The sequence below is a fragment of the Penaeus vannamei genome, chromosome 3, assembly GCF_042767895.1.
Source record: "Penaeus vannamei isolate JL-2024 chromosome 3, ASM4276789v1, whole genome shotgun sequence".
Taxonomy (NCBI): domain Eukaryota; kingdom Metazoa; phylum Arthropoda; class Malacostraca; order Decapoda; family Penaeidae; genus Penaeus; species Penaeus vannamei.
Window position 1 is genome coordinate 47896058 of NC_091551.1, and position 24580 is coordinate 47920637.

The window sequence follows — 24580 nt, forward strand, 5'->3', positions numbered from 1 at the left end:
AAAAAAAATTGTTTTTGGCAATATGTGATTGTAACATTCATCCAGATAATAGGAAAACAAAAATCCATATTAGTTTCACAAACAATCATATAGGTGGAATACACCATATAAGATAATTGATACTCGTTGGACCTCCAGCGATTACTCAGCCTATTGCGAAAAGTAGAGAGAATTGTTTGGAAATAAGTTAAAAATAGTGTCAACTCAATCGGACACATTGTTTACATCCTAGAGCCTCCCCCTACCTTCCCCCCCAAGAACCGTCCTCCCCTCCCCTCCACCCTCCTATCTTTTCCCTCCCATTTGTATTTTCTCCTTTATCTCTCCTCTCTGTTCTTTCCCTATTGCTCCCTCTCCGAAGCACGTCTTATAATGCTCTATTTACCCCTATCTCCCATATCATTCCGATGCCCGATACCCATGTCCTCTCCCCACTACCCCTTGCCCCTCCACATCTCTCCCTTTCTCTCTATCTCCTTCCTCTCGACCTCTCCCCTTGCCCTTTATCTTCTTATCGCCCTTCCACTGTTCCCCATCCTCTCCCTCCCCTTAGCCTCCTTCTCCACCTCCTCTCTATCCAGTCCTGCCCCCCTCCTCATTATCTCCCTCACCCTCCTACCGCCCCCCTTCCCTTATCCCTCCTCGTCCCTGGACCCTTCCCCTCCCTTCACCACTTATCCCCCTTTCCCTCCCCACCTCAATCCCTTCCCTTCCCTCCCCCGCCCTCTCTCTCCCCCCTCACCCTCCCCTCCCGCTCCCCACCCCATCCTACACCTCCCCTCCTCCCTCCCATCCCCTACCTCCCCCCTCCCTCCTCCCCGCCCGGACCCCCTCTGCGCATGCGCCACGTTTCCCGCCTTGGGTGCGAATCTTCTCCGACTCCTTCCCGATTTTCGCCGATTTCTCCCCCGAGCAGGTGATGTACCCCCTCCAAAACGATCGCGGACGCAAGGCGAGTCCCCATTTTAGGTAAACATGGCCGAGACGATTCGCGAAAACGTTTTTATCTGTGAGAAAATCGAGGTCGAAGTTGAAGTCCCGCGGGATGAAAGGGCCTTCGGACGCGGCCTCAGCTGACGGGAAGAGCACACGTTGGCTAGCGAAGAGGACGTCGCCGCCGCCGCTCTTATTTTCCCTTTTCTGTGCTTTCCCGGCGTCGTCTGCTGCTTTGGATCGTCTGCTTGGAGAGGTAAGGTGCTTCTGCTTCGTGGGAGGGGGAGAGTGAGGGAGATATGAGAGGGGAATGGTTGGAAATAGGGGAGTTTTACCTTTCAATCTGCCACTCCTTTGCCTGGTTCTTCTAGATTTAGAATTAGAATTTTTGAGGTATTTGGGTTGGTTTGTTGGTCATTTTGAAGTGATGGGGAGGATTTTGTCTTATGTTCGGAAGTATTGTTCTGTTGTGTTTTGCTTTTTCATGTATTGATCTATATGAAGCATAGGCCTAGATTTTCTTGTGTATGTTATGTCTCAGAAATTTTCTTTGGTGTTTTTTTTTTCTCACTTTCATCAGATTTTCGGTGATTTACTGTCTTCGTCATGTTCTCGGATCTCTCAAGTGGTGATGGATCCCATTGTGGAGGCTTTTAAGTTTTTTTTTCTCATAATTATGTTGGCAGAATTCTGTCCTTATCCATCTGGAAGCTGCTACGTTCTGTGCTGGAGAAATATATGTGTAACATGAGTGCTTTGAAATATATGTGTAACATGAGTGCTTTAATGGTTTATAATACCGAGAGCAATGCACAAAGATAGAGGGAAATGGACACTGCCATCTTATAGAGCATCAGATGTAGAGTAATAATAAACACAGGTACAGTTTTAGCGGCTCATATTTACTGTGAAGTGATGAAAATATCTGCTGCATATCAGAAACTAAGTCTGCATCACCCTAAGACTGCCAGAGTTCTTAATGTCTGTTTTCTATAAATTGGCACGAAGTGCTAATAAAGGGGGAGGGGTACAAGGGGGCTTACTCCCCTGTCTAGGAAATAAATAGAAGGTAGGAAAGGTTAGGTTTGGGTTTTAGGTTTGCATGATACCCAGGTTTTGGGACTTCATCTGTGGAGGGCGTGTTGCTCTTGAGAACAAATACTGTATCAATTGATGCTAATGTCTGTCGTTCACTACAGCATCTGCTCTTCCACCTCTGAACTAAGATATGGAAAATCTAAAACCTTGTCAAAAAGAAAAATTAAAACCACAGACAAATTTAGGAAATAAATTGCGCAGGCAAATCCATCCATACCAAAATCGTCATGATTGGTTATGCGAAGGTATTCTAAACAATTACCAATGTAGCAAATCCCTGAGCTGTAAAGGTTTGTGGTTCAATGACGTTTATAGATTCTCAGGAGTGCCTCAAAGGTTGTTGGCAATACTAATAGAGACTTGGTGTCAGAGGGGTGAGGTCACTTTGTAAGAAATTGCTGGCTAGTTAACCTCTATCATGTTTATCCTTGTAAGATATTCTGGTTAGTTCCTTAATTGACATCAAATTGCAAGGGAGGTGTACAAACTCTTTCTTTAAGAATAGATAGTTTAAGATAATGTAGAATGTATATAAAATGGGGAAATTGACTTACTTTGAGACTCTTCTGGATGAGATTTGGTTAATTAGGCAAATTGGACATGATATTCTTGTAGAGAACAAAAAGTTGCAGTCCTTGGTACTGGAAATAATCTGTAGACACAAAAGATAACAAAAATGAACATAAAAGATTGCGGAAAGCACTGCAGTCAAGTAAAGTCCACTTGGTGCTCCCCAGTTTGAGCTCTATCTTGCCAGGCATACGAGGTGAAGACAATGTTTCCCAGTGGATTTGTACTGTAAAGAATGAAATGAGGTTTTAGAGGGAGACAGCAAATAGAAGATATATGAAATTACAGATAATATTCTGTTGAATAGTTTGTTTCACACAGCCATATGGAACAGCCAACAACATAAGCGGTGACGCCTCACCAGTCCTAGCACAGAGAGATCATGTCCTTCTTGCACTGAAAGGAGGCCCACGTTCAAGCAACCAGGACATAGTAATGATGGTGCGAATGTGTGGAGAAGGGAAATTATGGAAATCAGGCAAGGAAGTGCAATCATGACTGAGATATATATGGAGAGAGAGAGGGGGGGGGGGGATCGCTTTCGTTCCTGTTGAGTTGTTGATTCGAATTCAGATCATCCCTCCCCCACCCCCACTTCCTATGTCTGGGTTGTTTGAACAAGGGCCACCTTTCAGGGCACGAAGGGTAAGATCTCTCTAAGCCAGGTCTGGCGAGACATCACCACTTTTGTTGTTAGGTTTACAAAGTAAATTGTAAAGTTACTGAACAGAATAACAATATCCAAGACACTGTTCACTTATAGCTTTTCTTTCACAAGTCAAGAATAACAAAGTTGTGCAACATGTAATAATTTGGTATACCTTTACATAATAACTGCACTGTGATAGGAAAAATCTAGTGACACTCGTAAAAAGAGGTGAAAAGAACTCTTACTGTTTCAATAAATAATCTGCACAGATATAAAATAGTGAAGAAAATAGGTTGCAACAAATGCCAGCAGAGACCAAATCCATGATGATTGATTGGGGTCTAAGGGTGAAGACCCGGGATTAGGAAAGCTTTTTGATAGTATGGTGATGCTTGTGGATTCCGAGGAGTGTCCCCAAGGTTTTTAGCCACAGGAGTAGTCTCGGAGGGATGAGGTTACTTTGTAAGCAATTATGAATAATTTTACTAATTTCCTGAACCAGTCATTTGTGATGGGAGACAACAAGTAATACATAGCACAGCTTGAATAATTGGAATAAAAAAATAGTCATTATTAGGTTGGATGGCTGTGTGAAACAGGAAATTACCCATCCTCTTATGTTTTGTGTTATTTTTAGAGCCAATCAAAATTTTTTAGACCATTAGTTCTATCAAATCTTTGTACTGTTAACCCTTTTAATTGTGGCATGCAAAAATTAACGAAGTAAACATGTTGGAGGTTTTCAGCCTTTGCCAAAAGAGCAAGCAGAAGTAAGAGGTGTTGGTAGACTATGTCAGTAGTGTTTGCTCAGTGATGTATCTCTAAATTTGGGACATTTTATACATATATTTGCAGACTTTTGATTTTTTATTGTTTTCCCAAGTTACATTTCATTTGTAGAATATGACTTGAAGGATTTGTGTGGCATAGTAAGTGCTTTCTAGTAGATATTGTAACAGCCCAGGGAATTGCATGCTGTCATTGATCCATGTTGGGAGATCGTCATGGCAGCAACCATCATCATCCTGATAGCCTTAATCAGTTAATTCTGTGTTACATCTTTTGGGTCATACTTTGCAGCAAAATAGGTATACTTCAGTATGATTGGCTGGAAAATATATAGGTAGGGAGTAATGTAAAAGCTATGGTTGAAGTTAAGGTGTCTTATCAGAGAATGCTCCAAATATACTGGAAAACTCTTGGGATATGAATGTATTTAGTATGAAAGTTCTAGGCATTAGATTTTAGACAATTTGAAATTATGTTTTCATTTGTATTTTGATTTCTTATCCTTATATTAGTACTTTTATGTCAATTATTTGATATTTGGGTTTGAGAAACAGCATTTTTGGAACACTCTGAAACATGTCCTCTCTGCACTTGGTGAATCATGTGTGCAAATAGCAGAAGTCAGGTGTTATGTAGGTAACATGTCTCAATTTACTGGGGTAATATTCTTGCTATCCCACGAACTGAGATGTCTGTGGCTATGATTTTTTTCTTCATTTATCTCAATAATTGTAAATATATTTATATATAGGGTTGTAAGTGTCTGTTAAGATTAATAAAAATATTTGTGATTAATATCATGGATAGGTTGTGCAGAGGAAATGAATATGATAATTTTCAGTTGTTAACTGACTTGTGTGTCTTGTACAGTATTTATGATATCCTGGGATGTTTCATACAGTATTTGTAGTACTCTGGGAGGTTTAGCAATACATTATGATATTTAGAAATATATACTAGACCAAGGCAGTCCAGAGTTCTCAAAATTACCCGGTCACCGGCGGCAAATTGCTGTCTGGCTGGTTTTGCTGCCAGCTATTTTTCATTTTTTCCCAAAAATAATTTTTTCACCTGAATTTTATGCACTACGCAAGGCTGGCTGCTCTTCCGTAGCAGCATTTCTGCCATTTCCTAAACATTAGATGATATAGAAAACAGACTTAGGGTGGTTTCACCACCATTGTACCCTGCTATACTCCACAACTTTGAGAGCCCTTTAATCCTACCCAGTTTTTCATTAGCAGTTTCACATACTCAGAAGGAATGGAAAAAGCTAGAGACACTTATAGTACTTGTCTAAAAGAATTGGAACGACCTGCTGAATCTTTATCAAGTTTTGCTCCTACTTGTATGACAATGTGGTCAGAGCTCTGTAAGAGAAGAATACAATAGGAAACCAAAGGTTCCCTGATTATTTAAGATTTGATATGACATGAGGAAGGCAATAGTGCCAGAAATAATAGGAAAAAATATTGGACCGAAGGAAACTGGGTACTAAGCTAAGAGATGGTGAAGGGGCAGTCAACATTATGTACATTGCTTTTCCAAGTGACGTGCTTAATTCTTTTATGGCAGGGGTAGCCAAACTAGGGGCCACAGGTTACTTTTTTTAGGGGCCATGGAGCAATATGGAATTATGATGTTGAATTAAACTGAATTTCATCTCGCCTACAGTACCTACATATAATTATCTTTCACATATAACTGAAGTGGAATCTTTTCATAAAGTGTTCTTGTCCTATACCTGTTGACACTTTTATGCTACTCATAAAGAGTAATAACTCAATCTGAAAAAGTGACAGACAATGAATGGGACCATTGTTAAATATTGGTTTGGAACTACTGCTTTTAAGTGTGAATAGAGGTGCAAGGGCGGTCATCCCAATAAAATAAGACAAAGTAGATAGAAGACCATGCACCATGAGAAGGAATAATATGTAGTCCTTCGCTCAGATCAAAACTAATTTATGGACTTCTGTCTTCATAATGCATTCTTCTGTACCAGAGCTCTAACCACAAGACACAGTAAACTTCAGTGTCTTTCTGTTATTATAGGGATGGGTGTAAAATTCAGAGTAAAAGAATTTGGCTGGTAGGGTTGCCCCATGAAAGTCTTTGATGAGTACCCTGTGTATGTATTCAACTAAGAATCAACTGTAAATATTAAATGTATGAAATGTGCGGATGACCATATGGGAAACTGCACATTTGATGTCCCTTCCATCAGTTTCAGATTCCTTAGATAATTGAACATCCCTGTATTAGATTAATGTGCAAAGAAAAGCCTGAATGCATTGATTGACTGCTTAGATAAAAGGAAGGAGGAAGGGTGGGAGAAGAGGAGAGAAAATATATTTGTTTCCTGGCTTTGTATTGCTGAGTGTTTGCTGCTATGAAGTGAAAATTTCAAGCCTAAACAGATTGTAGTTCAGATAAGGGCATGGATATTTTGTAAACAGTTATTAAATTCTCATTGGACTGATTTTAATGCGGCTTATCAATTTTGATATGGACAGATAACTAATAAAATGTAGCTGATTATGTAAATTGTATAATTATTTGTTACAAAAATCATGTAGGTAGTTTTGAAGCCAGATATGTTGTAGATGCATTATTTATACAGCATCATCAGTCTGTTTTCTTTATTTTCAGGAAAGAGTAAATCATGGGGAGCCTGGCATGGCTGCCTGGGGGCATACCTCCTGTCCTGCCCACTCTCAAGGACCAGATTGAAGAATACCTGTTGATGCCAGAGGAGCTGCCCATTCATGCTCCCATTCACTCGCGGAGATGGTTCCCCCGAACGCCAAACCCCAGGCGTCTCTTCAGTCTCACACTCTTTCCTGTAACCTCATGCCTTGAGGTGGAACGTGACCCTGCCACCGGCCATATTACAGGAGTACGTGAAGTGTCTAACAATGATGCAGGGGCCACAGCCAAAAACTCAATGTCGATGCGACGTGCTCCAGGACCTCCTGAGGAGATGGTGAGGGGATCGTCGACCAACCTTCCTTTCTGGCCTGGAGGCTTCCCAGAGCCCACACTGGACAAGGAGTCCACGGAGACAGAGCACGAGCTGGACCTGACCAACTTGGTGACCAAACACCCCAGGCTGTCGCGAGGCATAACATTTGAGGAACCAGAGCCCCCACCCCAGGAGGAGGTGAAGGAACCAGAGAGGGAGGAGAAGAGCTCCGACCTCGTGGTCAGCATCTCGGACATGCTTATGGTGGACGAGAGTGTGCTCAAGATCTTTGATGTGAAGGAGGAGCAGATCAAGAAGCCAGCCACACTCACCCTGGAGGATCTGAACGAAGAGGACTCCAACCTGGTTGAAACCTTTAAGATTGAGCCAGCTCCCAAGAAGGAGGAGTTTATCTTGAACATCAGTGAAACCCCTGTGGAAGTGGAGCTCTCTGGGCCTAGTACTGAGTGGGCCGAGAAAGTTGATGTTCATGCCCCTGTGGACGATTTCCATACGCGTGTACCTAATCCTGCCTGTACTTATCCCTTCGAGCTTGATATATTCCAGAAGCAAGCAATTTTGCATTTAGAAAATCGAGAGAGTGTTTTTGTTGCTGCTCATACCTCAGCGGGTAAAACTGTAGTGGCTGAGTATGCCATTGCGCTCACCCTTAAACACATGACTAGGGCCATTTATACATCACCAATTAAAGCCTTGTCAAATCAAAAATACAGGGACTTGAAGATAAAGTTTGAAGATGTAGGGTTGTTAACGGGTGATATTCAGATTAATCCCAAAGCATCTTGTTTGATTATGACAACTGAAATCTTGCAGTCTATGTTGTACAATGGTAGTGATTTGATTCGTGACTTAGAGTGGGTTATTTTTGATGAAGTTCACTACATCAACAATGCCGAGAGAGGCCACGTATGGGAGGAAGTTCTTATTATGCTCCCTGAAAGAGTGAGCATTGTATTGCTGTCGGCAACTGTTCCCAACACCATTGAATTTGCTGACTGGATTGGCAGAATTAAGAAGAGGAAGATTTACGTGATCAGCACCACGAAGCGACCTGTGCCGCTTGAGCACTTCCTCTACACTGGAATGGGTGGCAAGAGTAAGGATGAACGCTTCCTCTTGATAGATGCCCAGGGAAAGTTTGTGACGAAAGGATACAATGATGCCGTTGCAGCCAAGAATGAGAAAAAGAGTAAGATGCAGCAGCAGCAGGGACCCAAGCACATGAGGCAGCATATGGGTGAGAAGCAGGAGAAGAACATGTGGATTGGCCTCATTGACCACCTCAGCAAGAGAGAACTCCTACCCATTGTGGCGTTCACACTTTCCAAGAAGAGGTGTGACGGCAATGCCAGTCAGCTGCTCAGTCAGGACCTGACCACCAATGCTGAGAAGGGAGAGATCCATTCCTTCATCAAGAGGTGCACGGAGAGGCTGCAGGGAGCTGATCGAGAGCTGCCACAAGTCGTATACATGCAGCAACTTCTCACTAAGGGCATTGGGGTTCATCACAGTGGAATTTTACCCATTTTAAAAGAGGTTGTGGAGATGCTCTTTGCCAAAGGTCTAGTAAAGCTGCTGTTTGCCACAGAGACCTTTGCTATGGGAGTCAACATGCCTGCGAGGTGTGTTGTGTTCGACTCCATCCGTAAGCATGATGGAACAGGCTTCAGAGACTTGCTTCCTAGTGAATACATTCAGATGGCTGGTCGTGCTGGTCGGAGAGGTCTTGACACAACAGGAACTGTGATCGTTCTGTGCAAAAATGATGTACCGGAGATGGGTGACCTTCACCGCATGATGTTGGGCAAACCCACCAAATTGGAATCACAGTTTAAGCTCACTTACTCGATGATCCTCAACATTTTACGTGTGGAAAGAATGAGCGTTGAAGATATGATGAAGCGATCGTTCTCGGAAGCCATCACTTACAAAAATCAAAGTCAATATCAGGCTGAGCTTGAACTTTATACAGAACAGCTGAAGCAAGAGCCTGATTTTAACTGTATGATGTGTAACAGTATTGAACAGTATTATGCAGCTGCCAAGGAGTTTGTGGAACAGCGTGCTAATGTCTTCAACCTGATTCATGGTTTTCCAGGTGTTGTTAAGGCAGTGGCACCGGGAAGAATTATACTTATATGCTACGAACAATATCAGTCTTACCTTGCTTGTGTTCTGAAAATAGACCCGAAAGACAAGACCAAGATGATTGTGTTTGTGCTAAAGGAAAAGTCCCGGCAAAATTACTCAAAGCACGAACTTATGGCCAAGGAGGCTCTGAGTGCCTCAGAAGCAATGTTTGACCCCTTGGAGGAACCCTCAGAGCATGGCTTCCTGGAAATTGCCTTCAAGCACATTGCTGCTATAACAGACCGGGTGGTGAAGATAGATGGGGATAAAGTCATTGACAACATTAAGAAACGGCAAATCCCACGATTCAAGGATGACCCTCCATCGCAGTCTGTTATGGAGCTGCTCAAGGAGATGCAGAGGTTAAACGAGTCAGGAGGTGAGAATCTGGCATGCCTGGACCCACTGAATGACCTGGGAATCAGGGAAATAGCAGCCGTTAGTAACATTCACAGAATGAATATCTTGAGGAAGAAGGCTGTAGAGATGCCTTGCTTGGACTGCACACAGTTCAAGGAGCACTTCAACATGATGTACAAGAAGTTGCATCTGCGGGAGGAAATTGGACGGCTGAAGTTCCTAATGTCTGAAGAGGCCTTGCAGTTGCATCCAGAGTACCAGATGAGGATCCAGGTGCTCAAGACACTGGGCTACATCGAGGAGAACAACACTGTCACGCTCAAGGGTCGCGTAGCTTGTGAGATGGGCAACCATGAACTCATGATCACAGAGCTTGTGCTGGAGAATGTATTTGCCGAGAGCCCAGTAGAGATCATCTCTGGCCTTCTGTCAAGTTTGGTATTCCAGGACAGGAATAGCAGTGACCCTGAGCTCACGGCAGAGCTTCTGAAGGGCGTTAAGCAATTCAAGGAGGTAGCCAAACGCATTGGTGAGGTGCAAAAGGAGTGTGGGCTGAAGGAGGCCGTGGGTGATTATGTCGACCAGTTCAACTTTGGCCTCACAGAAGTGGTCTTCCAGTGGGCCAAGGGCATGGCCTTCAAGAAGATCATGGAGCTTACAGACGTCCAGGAGGGAATCACGGTCAAGTGCATCCAGCGCTTGAACGAGGTCCTGAAGGATGTGCGAAATGCGGCCAGGATCATTGGTGACCCGAGTCTCATGCAGAAAATGGAAGAAGCATCAACAGCCATCAAGAGAGACATTGTCTTCACTCCCAGTCTGTACACACAATAAACGCATCTATTGGTTTGTGGAGAATTACTCAAACCTTGATGGTTATGTTGATTTAAGACTAGGGCAATCATGTGTAAAGGATAATATATTTATATATAATATGTGTCAAACTGCATTTTTGAACAGCCTGCTATCTGCATGATCTTTAGACCTATGGCTTTCATCTGGGAATTTGTAGCAGCCCTACATTTCCATGTTACCAGAGAATGCTTACTTAACATCAGTTGTTCATTGCTCCACTATGGTACATATAGATTGATTTTTGAAAATGATAACTTTTTTTTCCCAGTAAAGGCTGAAGACCAAAGACCTTTTACAGTTTGTAAAAGAATCTTGCTTTATATCTGGGCCATTGGTAGCTGCTGCTATAGAGAGTGTACCTAACTCCAGATGTTCAGTGTTGTAGTATGGGACATGGCAGATTTTAAAAAATTTCTTGTCTGAATTTATTACAGAATATAGCGACTGAAAGTATGAATATGCATCTTTTTCCGATCATTTATGCATGGAAACAGTACTTAGAGAATACTTTTATATATTTGTTGAAAGAAAAATCTTGTGAAGGAAAATGCCCTAAATAAAATTCATGGGGGAAAATGTACACATATTTGTTTTAAAGCAGGTGCTAAAAGTTCTCAGAAGCATTGTCGTTCTTAAAGTAAATCCTATTTCATACATAAAAGTGTGATCTGCAAAAGACCTTGTCATGGTTAGGATGAACAACACAAAGTGACGCACAAGGCTCATGTTCAGGAAATATGAAAACTCAAATGACATGATTTCTGTAGGTTGATAAACAGACTGAAAGAATATGTATATGTTCTTACTGAAAAGATTATCTTGTACTCCTGTGCCAATGCTGCATTGTACTCCCAAGTAAAGGGTGATGTGTGCTTGTACGCACAAGCTACCTATCTGTGATCGTACCAGTGTTAATGAACAAATGTACCCAGTACTATAAGGAACATTATTTATCATTATGTACATCGGTAATATATTTTTATTTGCAAATTGTGTTTTTTTATATCCTTCGTATGAAAGCAAAAATCACTTTCAGCCAGTTTTCTAAAATGAGTTCGTCATTAAGCAATGTATTACATAAAAAGTTTTGAAAGAAAATACAAAAAAAAGGTAAAAACTCAATTATTTCAACACTAACCATAATAATTTTTTTGATTTCATTAAAAAATACATTTTGACTTACATTTGTTAGCCCAATCTGCTGAGAACATGTAAGATTCACTGCAGTTTTGTTTTGTGAGATGTCATTAAACGTAGATGACTCCACAAGTTGTCAGCCACCAAGGAGTCAATAGACCTCGTGACCTTACCAGACTTCCCCTTTGCTGCAATTTTGCGATTTTTTTTATTTTTTTTAGGACATTGATATCGATGATGATGTTATTAACATTTTGACTTTTGTAATATTAACACCACTTAATAGCAATAGAGGGAGAAAAAAAGTATTATTTCCAAAAAATGATGAAAAGGGTTAATAAATGAGATAATAGGTGCTTGTTGAGCCATCTGTATGTAAAAGCATTGATAAACTAAACTCACAGTGGGTATGGTAGGTATAGGTTATCCCAAGTGGCAGTGGGTTAATGTGATTTAATACTGATACTATCAAGAGCATACTTTTTTATATTTATTTTTCCTTTATTTATTTTAGTTAACTTAATGAGAGAAAAAAGTGGCTGAAGGCCCAATCAATTGATTTATTTTGATTATATGAAGATTTTCAAATAAGTAAGAAATTTGTAGATTTTGTGTTAATTGCATTCTTTAATCTTTTTTTTTTTGCTTTCTTGGTTTCATATTTATCAGATTATTGCCCTCCTACCATTCATTTTATTTTCTTATCACCAACCTCTCTCCCTCCTCATTCAAGTCCTGTGCCTCCTTGTTCATGTATTTTCCTCCATCTCTCCCTTTTTAATCCTCATTTTCCTCCCCCTCTTTATCTTCATCTTTTTCTTCTTTTCTCAATCTTCCTCCTCTGCCTTTTCTTTTTCCTCTTTCTTCCTCCTTTTTGCCCTCCTCTGTCTCTTCCTTTTCTTTGTCTTATTCTTCCTCTTTTTTCGTACTCCAGTTTCTCTTCTTTCTCCTTATTGTTGTTGTTTTTTTCTCTTTTCCACCTCCCATTCCTTCTCATTTTGTTCTTCCAAGTCCTTTTCTTTTTCTTTCTATTCTCTTACTTTTCCCTTCTCCTTTTCCTCTTCTTTCTATTCTCTTACTTTTTCCTTCTCCTTTTCCTTTTTTTTCCTTCTTTAACTCCTCCATTTCTTCTTCCTCCTCTTCCTTTTTTGCTTCCCCTGCTTCTATCTTTTATTCATATTCCTTTTGTTCTTTTCTTCTTCCTACCTTTCCTCCACTTTGTCCTCCTTCACCTTCCAAATCCTTGCTCGTGATGTGTATCTTCTTTTGTATCCTACTCCTTACCCTATTGTTGTCCCTCTCCTCCTCTTCCTTCTTTTTTTCCTCCTTCTCTTTTTCCTTTGTCTTCTTCTCCCCTTCCTGCTTGTCTTCCTCCTCTTCCTCCTTTGTTTTCTCCCCTTACTGTTTCTCCTCCTCCTCCTCCTCCTCCTCCTCTCCCTCTTTCTTCACCACCTGCCCTCCTCCTCCTTCTCTATCTCTTTCTTCACCACCTACCCTCCTCCTCCTCCTCCTCCTCTCCCTCTTTCTTCACATCCTTCCTTCCTCCTCCTCCTCCTCCTCTTCCTGTTTGGTGTTTTCTTTCTATGTATCATTTTTAGGCAGTGTGTGTGAAGAGGTATATTTAAAATTTGATGAACATAATTGAATGGTAAAGAAAATTGTTAAGTACAAAGATTGCATTAAATTCCATAACTCTGCTGTGGCCTAAAACACTGATGATAACAATAATTGGCTAGAACATTTTAGTGAAAAACACATTGAAATGTTACAAGTAGATAAAAACAAAGAAAAGGAATGAAAATACAAACAATATCTTGTTTTTTTATATATAAAATCGCTAGTAAAAGGAAATTCCTGATATATTAGTACTTATAACCAAATCTTGGAATAAGAAATAAAAAGATTAGAATTGAAATCCCAAGTTTAAAAGAAATCCATTGAGCCCCCACTTTATCCCCAAATCCCGTGTCAGAATCCAGCAAAGGAAGACTTGATAGAATGGCCATTTTAAAATCCTAATTGTGGACTAAATAAAGTTTTTTACAATGCCAACATGTTACAGATCTGACCAGCTGACAACATGGAGGACATCATTGCTGAGACGCAGCAAGAAATCCCGTGCAGAGGAAGGCAGATAAGCTTTTTAGCCAGCATACTGGGAGAGGTAAATTTGCTTTTATGTTTCTGTATTTTTTTATATGTATCTTTGTGTGCTTAGGGGGAGGGGGATTGCATTTTTGTGTATGTATATGTTTTTTTTATATATGAGTAGATATTTATGTGCACAAGCACACACACATACAAACAAACAAACAAACACAAACAGTCACTCACTCGCTCACTCAAACGCACTTATTTATTCACTTACTGAAACCACCTTCCTACTGTTCTTTCTGTCTTTTCTTCTCTCATCCCCTTCCTCCAACTCTCATCCACCAAAGTTGCTCTCTCAACCCCCCCCCCCCCCCCAACACTCCCAAAGGCCTTTCCCTTCCTTTCTAAACCCCTCTTTCAGACCTTTGCCCCCTTCCCACCCTCCATCAGCCCTTTCCTCCCATGTCCTCATTTACTCCCTCATTCATTCAAGCCTCCATCTTTCCTTCCCTAACATTTGTCAATCCTCATTGTCCTTCACTGCCTCTGCCCCTCCCTCACTCCCTCATTCACTCATTCCCTCTCCCTCTCCCTCTCCATCTCCATCTCCATCTCCATCTCCATCTCCATCTCCATCTCCATCTCCATCTCCATCTCCATCTCCACCTTCATCTCCCTCTCCCTCTCCCTCAATCATTCACTCATTCCCTCTCCCTCTTCGTCACTTATTCTCTCTCCCTCTCCCTCCCTCCCTCCCTCCCTCCCTCCCTCTGTCCCTCTCTCTCCCTCCCTCTCTCCTTCCTCCCCTCCCTCCCTCCCTCTCTCGCCCCTCCCCTTCCTCCCCTCCCTCTCTCGCCCCTCCCCTCCCTCCCTCCCTCTCTCCTTCCCCCCCTCTCTCTCTCCTTCCCCCCTCTCCCCCTTGCCCTCACTCCTGCCCTCATGCACTCCTTCACTCACCTCCTCCTTCCCTTTACAGGACGACAGCCCCCTCCCAAGCAGCCTGTTCCTCTATGGTCACAGCGGAACAGGAAAAACGCTTGTGACAATAACCCTACTCAAGAAGCTGGGTATTGTCACTAGTCATGTAAATTGTGTCGAGTTCTACACGTCTAGGGTCATGTATGAGACCATTCTCAATCAGCTGAGTGGTATGTGCAAGTTTTGCTGTTGTAGTTGCATTGCTGTCATTATTATTGTTAGTAGTAGTATTTTTCTTATTATGATTGTTATTATTATATGTATCTTTTTCATTTGTTTTCTTTGCTATGCTTTTGGTTTTATTTCTGTCCATTTTATATTCCTTGTTTATCCCTTATTATTTGATATATGAAGTGTCTTTTATTTGTCTTGAATTATTTAATGTTTGGCATGTACTATATGTTTTTTTTTTGTATCATTCTTTTTTCCCCTTCCTCTGCTTCAGATTCAATGTTATCCTCATGTTGCATCATCTATACCTTTTTAATTTTTTGTTCTTCCTCCTCTTCCTCTTTCTCTTTCTCCTCTTCTTCCTCCTCCTCCTCTTCCTTCTCCTCCTCCTCCTCCTCCTCCTCCTCCTCCTCCTCCTCCTCCTCCTCCTCCTCTGCCTCCGCCTCCTCTTCCTCTTCCTCTGCCTCCTCCTCTTCCTCTTCCTTTTCCTCCTCGTTTTCTTCTTCTTCGTCTTCTACCTTTTCCTCTTCTTCCTCCTTCTCCTCCTCTTCTTCCACTTCTTCGTCTTCGTCTTCTTCTTCTTCTTCGTCTTCTTCTTCTTCTCCTTCTTCTTCTTCCTCTTCTACTACTTCTTCTTTTTCTTCTTCTCTTTGCTACTTCTTCATCGTCTTCTTCTTCCTCTTTATCTTCTTCTTTTCTTCCTCTCTTTCTTTCTCTTCTTCTTCGTCTTCTTCCTTTTCTTCCTCTACTTTTTCTTCTTCCTCTTCTTCCTCCTCCTCCTCTTCTGCCTCTTCTTCCTCCTCCTCCTCTTCCTCCTCCTCCTCCTGTTTCTTCTTGTACCAAATAATCTTTTTATATCCTTTTTCTTCCCAGGTACGGTGCCCTCCAGCAACAACAACTACACTTCCTACGCCTCCTGTGACAACCTCGGGGATTTCACAAGACACGTCCGGGAAATTGCGAAGGAGAGAGGAGACCCACGAATGGCTATTGTAAGTTTGTGGGATTTGGTTCAAGGTTAGAAATGAATTTGATTTCAGGCAGAAGGAAGATTTGTTTTAAAGGTTTGTTGTGTTTGTGTTAGTATTATTATTGTTTTATTAAACTATTTGTATTAGGGTTTTGAAAGTGGGGAGGTATTATTTGAAGATTTTTACATTTCAAAATTAGAATGTCAGAATTTGGAAATTTACATTTTAATGTGATGTTTTGATGAGCATTATTGTCATTATTATCAGTAAGTTTATTGTTATTATCTTCTCTACCATTGTCATTTATTGCTAGAGTAAGATATATAAGAGGGTCACCAGCACCCCAAATGGGCAAAGAAAAAATCTATTGGGGGACTTCCCTGCTGTATTAGGAGATGGTCATAAAGTTGTCATTTATCATTTTTCAAAAACAAATTCTTCTTGAAATAGGCTAAAGGCTAAAGAATGAAATTTTGGATATTTGTTCTGGAATTTGCCTATGGGGATGCCACACACATCTAATTCATGCCCTCCTTTCAGGCATATAAATTCTGTGGTCTCAATAACTGTCTCATGATGATATTACAGATAACATTTTTCCCATTTTTCAAAGATGAAGGGAGACTTTACTTTAGTGTGTGTGTGTGTGGGGGGGGGGGGTTGCAGTGGTTGGTGGTGGAAATGGCTATGGTAGGAGTGGTATGGGGAGGTACCTAAAATCCTGCCTAAAAAACTAGATTAGTTGCGGCTGGTACTGTCTGTCATCTGTCTTTTTCTTCGCTTCCTTGTCTACCACTTCCTGACCTTCTCTTAAGTTTCTGTCTCTGTCAGTTTGTCTCTCTCTCTGTCTATCAGTCTGTCATTATCTTTCTGTCTGCCTCTGTCTGTCTCTGTCTCTTTTTCACACACACACACACACACATACACACCCAATTAATTGGTTGGTTGTGAGGGCAGGGATATAGGATGTTTCTTTTATGATCATCCTGTTATCATTATTTTCATCTTTTTTATGTCCGGTAATTTGAAGACCCTTTCCCTTCCAACTGACAGGTGTTAGAACGCAGTGAGCGCCTCAGAGACTGCGACGCCAACATCCTTCCTGTGCTGTGTCGATTGCAAGAACTAACTCAGGACGTCAATATTGTGGTCATCTTGTGTTCCACTCTCCCTGTGGACAAGTTCCGCGCATCGACTGGATTTATGGAGCCGATTGCCTTTCATTTTCCTCAGTACACGAAAGGTAGAGCAGGGCATTGTTTTTTGTTAGTGGATGTGGATAGTGCTTTAAGGTACAAGGAGACAGAGATGTTCTTCATTATATTTAGCCCAGAAGTTTTTATGACTCTGCATGAAGTCCTTTGACAAATGTAGGAAAGGTAATGATAACAAGAATGAATAACTTCACATGCAAGAGATGCAACTTATTGATGCTTTTTGATTCATACTTTTCTCAGGGTTTCAGGTATTTTTGAGTTAACTTATTCATTCTCTCAGTTACCTATTTTCACTGTAATGCATTTTGATTATGACTCATCACTTTATGAATACACTTAATATCCATCATTTATTTAGAACTGTATAATTGAAGATTGTGGCATAAGAAAGGGAAACAAATTTTCTCTCTCATACAGATGAGTTGGTCAGAATCCTGGTGACACGGAGAGTGACAGATTATTCCGAAGAATTTTACACCAATTACGTCAACCTGGTATTGAGTGTGTTTTACCACGCTACAAAGAGCCTGCCTGAACTGAAGCATTTGGTGGGTGACAAGTTCATACACTTATTGTAGATACAAAAAAAAGAAATAGAAGGAAATTTTGATTTATAATTCCTGGAATATGATGATGTATTCTGGGAAATGTTAAATGTTTTGTTTTATCTCAGTGTAGGATTATTATGTTATATTTTTTGTGAGAGGTTTTGATGGTGAAAAACTTTCTAAATTCCGAGTATGATTTTTTTTCATGTAATGGACGAAAACGATTAGCAATAATATCTTTTCCGTAGTATAGTAAAGAGCAAGACAAATGCTGCACATGCACTTAAATGGTGACTGCCACAGTGACTTTCATTATGGTTTGTGACCTGACATGCAAATCATTGCTGGAATTCCTATACAAAATCCATTAGTATAGATTTTACATGATGTAAATATAACAAGTAGGTTAGCAAAGAACACATTCTGTTACAGTTTTATGAATACAAAAATAAATAGATATATGCATTGATGAAGAAATATATTTAAGATGCTGCTCAAGGCAAATGAAAACTATCCCCCACACTCTCCATAGATGTACATGCATTTAAACCGCTCACTCTCAGTGGATGGTGACCCTGGCCACTCCTTGAAGACAGTCTGTAATTTTGAAGCAAAAATATATATAAACAGACAGGCAGTTGCATCAAGAATAACCATTACAATAAATGGAATAAAGTTAATTATTATTATATTTTATTGTATGTAAAACTAAGTAGGCTTTAGTGTATCGACACAATATCCTCCAGCTGTGTATCTCACACCCCTCTCACCTTCAGGTCCAGTTGAACTTCAAAGTGTACTGCGAGCCCATTGAGAAGGGAGAGGCCACAGACACCGACATCAAGAAACTTTGGAGGAACATCGAGCCTCATCTGAAGAAAGCTATGTCGTCGGTTTACCTGCGAGAAGTGTCCAGGTGAGAGGAATTAATTACGGTGATGTGTAGATTTCGTTGTGTGATTATTTTATCATTTGTGAAAGTCTAATGAGGATGTTTTTTTTGGTCAGTACGTTTTAATACAAGGGGTCATAGATAGTAATATGAATAAAGGTTTGGACTTTGAACTCAATGTATGTATTTATTCTCACTGTATGTATGTATGCATTCATTCTCTGATGGATATGAGGGATAATGGATAAGTGTGATTAGATATTTGAAATATTGATATACTCTATGCTTGTTTAAAAAACTTGAAAACTGAAAATGACAATTAGGCTCATGTGTGATGGAAAAATTGTATTTCTTAACTATAAAAAAGATGGATAAAATACACTTTGGATTTTAAAAAAAAATTCTGCTTCAGTTCCCAGTTTGAGAGAATGCAGTCGCTGGTGTCCGAATCCACAACCTCAGGGGATCTTCCGCAGCTTCAACCGCAGATGAAGTTGACAGGGACTACCAAGGTACTGAAATTACGTGTTGGCCAAATGGTTTGTTGTTTTGGCTTTATTATTATTATTATTTTTTAATTAATTAATTATTATTTTTTTATTATTATTATTATTATTTTTTCATCTTTTTCTTCTTCGTTCTTATATTGAAAGTTATGATGTCAGATGACAAACTTGAACTGGTGAACATTTAATTTTCATCTTCCTTGCCAACAGTTTACATTTATTATCATTATTATTATTATTGTTGTTATTATCATTATCATAATCACTTTCAGACACATAAGACTACTGGGTCTGTGTCCCACTATAACCGTCATACCCATGCCCTCCATTCCTCTTTTCCCATGTGTGTTGAACTCTTTTGTTCGAAGTTCCTTGTGATTGGTGATTACTTTGTTTTTCCTTTCTTTTTTTTGCTTCCTTCATCTTTTATTACCTTCTCATATCCTTTTCATTTTTATTCTCCTGTTTTTATATCCAACGTTTCATTGTTGTTTCGGTTCTTATATTCTATTCGAGCATATTCATCCACATTACCATTAGTGTCATCCCCTCTCTTCTCCCATCTCTACTGCGTATTTTGTCCCCTTTTCATCTTTTACTTTCTTTTTCCTTTTTATGATCTAGTTTTTGTATCCTCCATCCCTATACTCTCCTGTTGCATTTACATCTCCATTCCCATTCACATGTTCTCCCATTTGCTTGTCTTTTGTATCCACCATTTCATCATTTCCACCATCCTGTTTGCGAATTTCCCTATTTTTTCTGTGTCCGTTTTGCATATTCCTCCATTTTTTCTGATTCCCTTTTGCATATTTCTCCATTTTTTCTGATTCCCTTTTGCATATTCCTCCATTTTTTCTGATTCCCTTTTGCATATTCCTCCATTTTTTCTGATTCCCTTTTGCATATTCCTCCATTTTTTCTGATTCCCTTTTGCATATTTCTCTATTTTTTCTGATTCCCTTTTGCATATTCCTCCATTTTTTCTGATTCCCTTTTGCATATTTCTCTATTTTTTCTGATTCCCTTTTGCATATTCCTCCATTTTTTCTGATTCCCTTTTGCATATTCCTCCATTTTTTCTGATTCCCTTTTGCATATTCCTCCATTTTTTCTGATTCCCTTTTGCATATTTCTCCATTTTTTCTGATTCCCTTTTGCATATTCCTCCATTTTTTCTGATTCCCTTTTGCATATTCCTCCATTTTTTCTGATTCCCTTTTGCATATTCCTCCATTTTTTCTGATTCCCTTTTGCATATTCCTCCATTTTTTCTGATTCCCTTTTGCATATTTCTCTATTTTTTCTGATTCCCTTTTGCATATTCCTCCATTTTTTCTGATTCCCTTTTGCATATTCCTCCATTTTTTCTGATTCCCTTTTGCATATTCCTCCATTTTTTCTGATTCCCTTTTGCATATTTCTCTATTTTTTCTGATTCCCTTTTGCATATTCCTCCATTTTTTCTGATTCCCTTTTGCATATTCCTCCATTTTTTCTGATTCCCTTTTGCATATTCCTCCATTTTTTCTGATTCCCTTTTGCATATTCCTCCATTTTTTCTGATTCCCTTTTGCATATTCCTCCATTTTTTCTGATTCCCTTTTGCATATTCCTCCATTTTTTCTGATTCCCTTTTGCATATTCCTCCATTTTTTCTGATTCCCTTTTGCATATTCCTCCATTTTTTCTGATTCCCTTTTGCATATTCCTCCATTTTTTCTGATTCCCTTTTGCATATTCCTCCATTTTTTCTGATTCCCTTTTGCATATTTCTCTATTTTTTCTGATTCCCTTTTGCATATTCCTCCATTTTTTCTGATTCCCTTTTGCATATTCCTCCATTTTTTCTGATTCCCTTTTGCATATTCCTCCATTTTTTCTGATTCCCTTTTGCATATTTCTCTATTTTTTCTGATTCCCTTTTGCATATTCCTCCATTTTTTCTGATTCCCTTTTGCATATTCCTCCATTTTTTCTGATTCCCTTTTGCATATTCCTCCATTTTTTCTGATTCCCTTTTGCATATTCCTCCATTTTTTCTGATTCCCTTTTGCATATTCCTCCATTTTTTCTGATTCCCTTTTGCATATTCCTCCATTTTTTCTGATTCCCTTTTGCATATTCCTCCATTTTTTCTGATTCCCTTTTGCATATTCCTCCATTTTTTCTGATTCCCTTTTGCATATTCCTCCATTTTTTCTGATTCCCTTTTGCATATTCCTCCATTTTTTCTGATTCCCTTTTGCATATTCCTCCATTTTCTCTGATTCCCTTTTGCTTATTTCTCTATTTTTTCTGATTCCCTTTTGCATATTCCTCCATTTTTTCTGATTCCCTTTTGCATATTCCTCCATTTTTTCTGATTCCCTTTTGCATATTCCTCCATTTTTTCTGATTCCCTTTTGCATATTTCTCTATTTTTTCTGATTCCCTTTTGCATATTCCTCCATTTTTTCTGATTCCCTTTTGCATATTCCTCCATTTTTTCTGATTCCCTTTTGCATATTCCTCCATTTTTTCTGATTCCCTTTTGCATATTTCTCTATTTTTTCTGATTCCCTTTTGCATATTCCTCCATTTTTTCTGATTCCCTTTTGCATATTCCTCCATTTTTTCTGATTCCCTTTTGCATATTTCTCTATTTTTTCTGATTCCCTTTTGCATATTTCTCTATTTTTTCTGATTCCCTTTTGCATATTCCTCCATTTTTTCTGATTCCCTTTTGCATATTCCTCCATTTTTTCTGATTCCCTTTTGCATATTCCTCCATTTTTTCTGATTCCCTTTTGCATATTTCTCTATTTTTTCTGATTCCCTTTTGCATATTCCTCCATTTTTTCTGATTCCCTTTTGCATATTCCTCCATTTTTTCTGATTCCCTTTTGCATATTCCTCCATTTTTTCTGATTCCCTTTTGCATATTCCTCCATTTTTTCTGATTCCCTTTTGCATATTCCTCCATTTTTTCTGATTCCCTTTTGCATATTCCTCCATTTTCTCTGATTCCCTTTTGCTTATTTCTCTATTTTTTCTGATTCCCTTTTGCATATTTCTCTATTTTTTCTGATTCCCTTTTGCATATTCCTCCATTTTTTCTGATTCCCTTTTGCATATTTCTCCATTTTTTCTGATTCCCTTTTGCATATTCCTCCATTTTTTCTGATTCCCTTTTGCATATTCCTCCATTTTTTCTGATTCCCTTTTGCATATTTCTCCATTTTTTCTGATTCCCTTTTGCATATTCCTCCATTTTTTTCTGATTCCCTTTTGCATATTCCTCCATTTTTTCTGATTCCCTTTTGCATATTTCTCTATTTTTTCTGATTCCCTTTTGCATATTTCTCCATTTTTTCTGATTCCCTTTTGCATATTCCTCCATTTTTTCTGATTCCCTTTTGCATATTCCTCCATTTTTTCTGATTCCCTTTTGCATATTCCTCCATTTTTTCTGATTCCCTTTTGCATATTCCTCCATTTTTTCTGATTCCCTTTTGCATATTCCTCCATTTTTTCTGATTCCCTTTTGCATATTCCTCCATTTTTTCTGATTCCCTTTTGCATATTCCTCCATTTTCTCTGATTCCCTTTTGCATATTTCTCTATTTTTCCTGATTCCCTTTTGCATATTCCTCCATTTTTTCTGATTCCCTTTTGCATATTTCTCCATTTTTTCTGATTCCCTTTTGCATATTCCTCTATTTTTTCTGATTCCCTTTTGCATATTCCTCCATTTTTTCTGATTCCCTTTTGCATATTTCTCCATTTTTTCTGATTCCCTTTTGCATATTCCTCCATTTTTTCTGATTCCCTTTTGCATATTCCTCCATTTTTCTGATTCCCTTTTGCTTATTTCTCCATTTTTTCTGATTCCCTTTTGCATATTCCTCCATTTTTTCTGATTCCCTTTTGCATATTCCTCCATTTTTTCTGATTCCCTTTTGCATATTTCTCTATTTTTTCTGATTCCCTTTTGCATATTCCTCCATTTTTTCTGATTCCCTTTTGCATATTCCTCCATTTTTTCTGATTCCCTTTTGCATATTCCTCCATTTTTTCTGATTCCCTTTTGCATATTTCTCCATTTTTTCTGATTCCCTTTTGCATATTTCTCCATTTTTTCTGATTCCCTTTTGCATATTCCTCCATTTTTTCTGATTCCCTTTTGCATATTTCTCCATTTTTTCTGATTCCCTTTTGCATATTCCTCCATTTTTTCTGATTCCCTTTTGCATATTCCTCCATTTTTTCTGATTCCCTTTTGCATATTCCTCCATTTTTTCTGATTCCCTTTTGCATATTCCTCCATTTTCTCTGATTCCCTTTTGCATATTTCTCTATTTTTTCTGATTCCCTTTTGCATATTCCTCCATTTTTTCTGATTCCCTTTTGCATATTTCTCCATTTTTTCTGATTCCCTTTTGCATATTCCTCTATTTTTTCTGATTCCCTTTTGCATATTCCTCCATTTTTTCTGATTCCCTTTTGCATATTTCTCCATTTTTTCTGATTCCCTTTTGCATATTCCTCCATTTTTTCTGATTCCCTTTTGCATATTCCTCCATTTTTCTGATTCCCTTTTGCTTATTTCTCCATTTTTTCTGATTCCCTTTTGCATATTCCTCCATTTTTTCTGATTCCCTTTTGCATATTCCTCCATTTTTTCTGATTCCCTTTTGCATATTTCTCCATTTTTTCTGATTCCCTTTTGCATATTCCTCCATTTTTTCTGATTCCCTTTTGCATATTCCTCCATTTTTTCTGAGTCTGTTTTGCATATACCTCCATTTTTTGCGAGTCCCTTTTGCATATACCTCCATTTTCTCTCCTCCCATCCAGATCGAACTCCCCTTCTACTCTAAGTTCCTCCTGATCTCTGCCTACTTGGCCTCGTACAACCCTGCTCGCACGGATCGCAGGTTCTTCATGAAGCACCATGGCAAGCAGAGAAAAACGCAGGCCATGATCAAGGTAACGGGAAGTTTGTTGGTGAAACGAGGGATAATGGGATTTGCTTAGCAATGAAAAGAGGGGGTGATGGGGAATTAAGAGGACTAAATTAAACCTTTCTTTGGTGAATGAAAGATAGCAAGGCAGAGACAGACTTTTTTAACGGTTAATAGAAGTTCAGTGAAGTGTATGGTTGCATGATTGATTGATGATGAAATTGGATAAAATGATAGACAATTATGAGGGCCATTTTAAAGTCTGATAAAGTGAATGAATGATAGTAAGCTATGATTAAGACAGAGAGAATGTATGTGTGTGAAGCTTGTGATTTTGCAATTGGCTCTTTGCATGAATTGATAAAACAATGGAAAATAGTTTTGAAGCAAAGAAAAGGCAGTAAGGAAGTTACAACACAGTGTGATAGGTGCATGAGATAGGGAGGAGGTTCTTAGGGTATACTGTAGTGTTCATGTAAGTAAATGAATTAAGGAAAAGCCTTCAAAGCATGTGGTTATGATTGTGAGTTTAAAGGTTTTAAGTGTGTGAATAATGAATAAGATTAAAAGTATTGATAAGAATGTATTTTAGGTTATGCAAGCAAACACATGGTATAGGGAATGTAGTAAAAGTCTGATTCTTTAATGATAATACTGCTAATTGCAAATGTACATGATTCAATGGTTGAGTTTTTAATTGCTTCTTCATTACATATCTGATCCCCTCAAGTAACAAGAATTCAAAATCCT

General features: G+C 39.2%; 2 protein-coding genes across 2 annotated transcripts in view; both read left to right on the forward strand.

Moving 5' to 3' along the window:
- Window positions 1–772: 772 nt before the first annotated feature.
- Orc5 (origin recognition complex subunit 5) overlaps window positions 773–24580 on the forward strand; it is a 25147-nt gene continuing 1339 nt past the window's right edge. Inside the window, exons 1-9 of the mRNA XM_070114194.1 lie at window positions 773–916; window positions 13570–13671; window positions 14578–14749; window positions 15624–15742; window positions 16775–16964; window positions 17356–17486; window positions 18263–18402; window positions 18791–18890; window positions 23724–23855. Of these exons, the coding sequence (XP_069970295.1) occupies window positions 13588–13671; window positions 14578–14749; window positions 15624–15742; window positions 16775–16964; window positions 17356–17486; window positions 18263–18402; window positions 18791–18890; window positions 23724–23855 (1068 nt within the window). The 5' untranslated portion in view covers window positions 773–916; window positions 13570–13587. The remainder of the gene's footprint in view (window positions 917–13569; window positions 13672–14577; window positions 14750–15623; window positions 15743–16774; window positions 16965–17355; window positions 17487–18262; window positions 18403–18790; window positions 18891–23723; window positions 23856–24580) is intronic.
- tst (superkiller complex helicase subunit twister) lies at window positions 916–11360 on the forward strand. Its single transcript, XM_027350871.2, has 2 exons — window positions 916–1189; window positions 6692–11360. Exon 2 carries the CDS (start codon window positions 6705–6707, stop codon window positions 10347–10349), a length of 3645 nt encoding a protein of 1214 aa, XP_027206672.2. The 5' UTR covers window positions 916–1189; window positions 6692–6704; the 3' UTR covers window positions 10350–11360.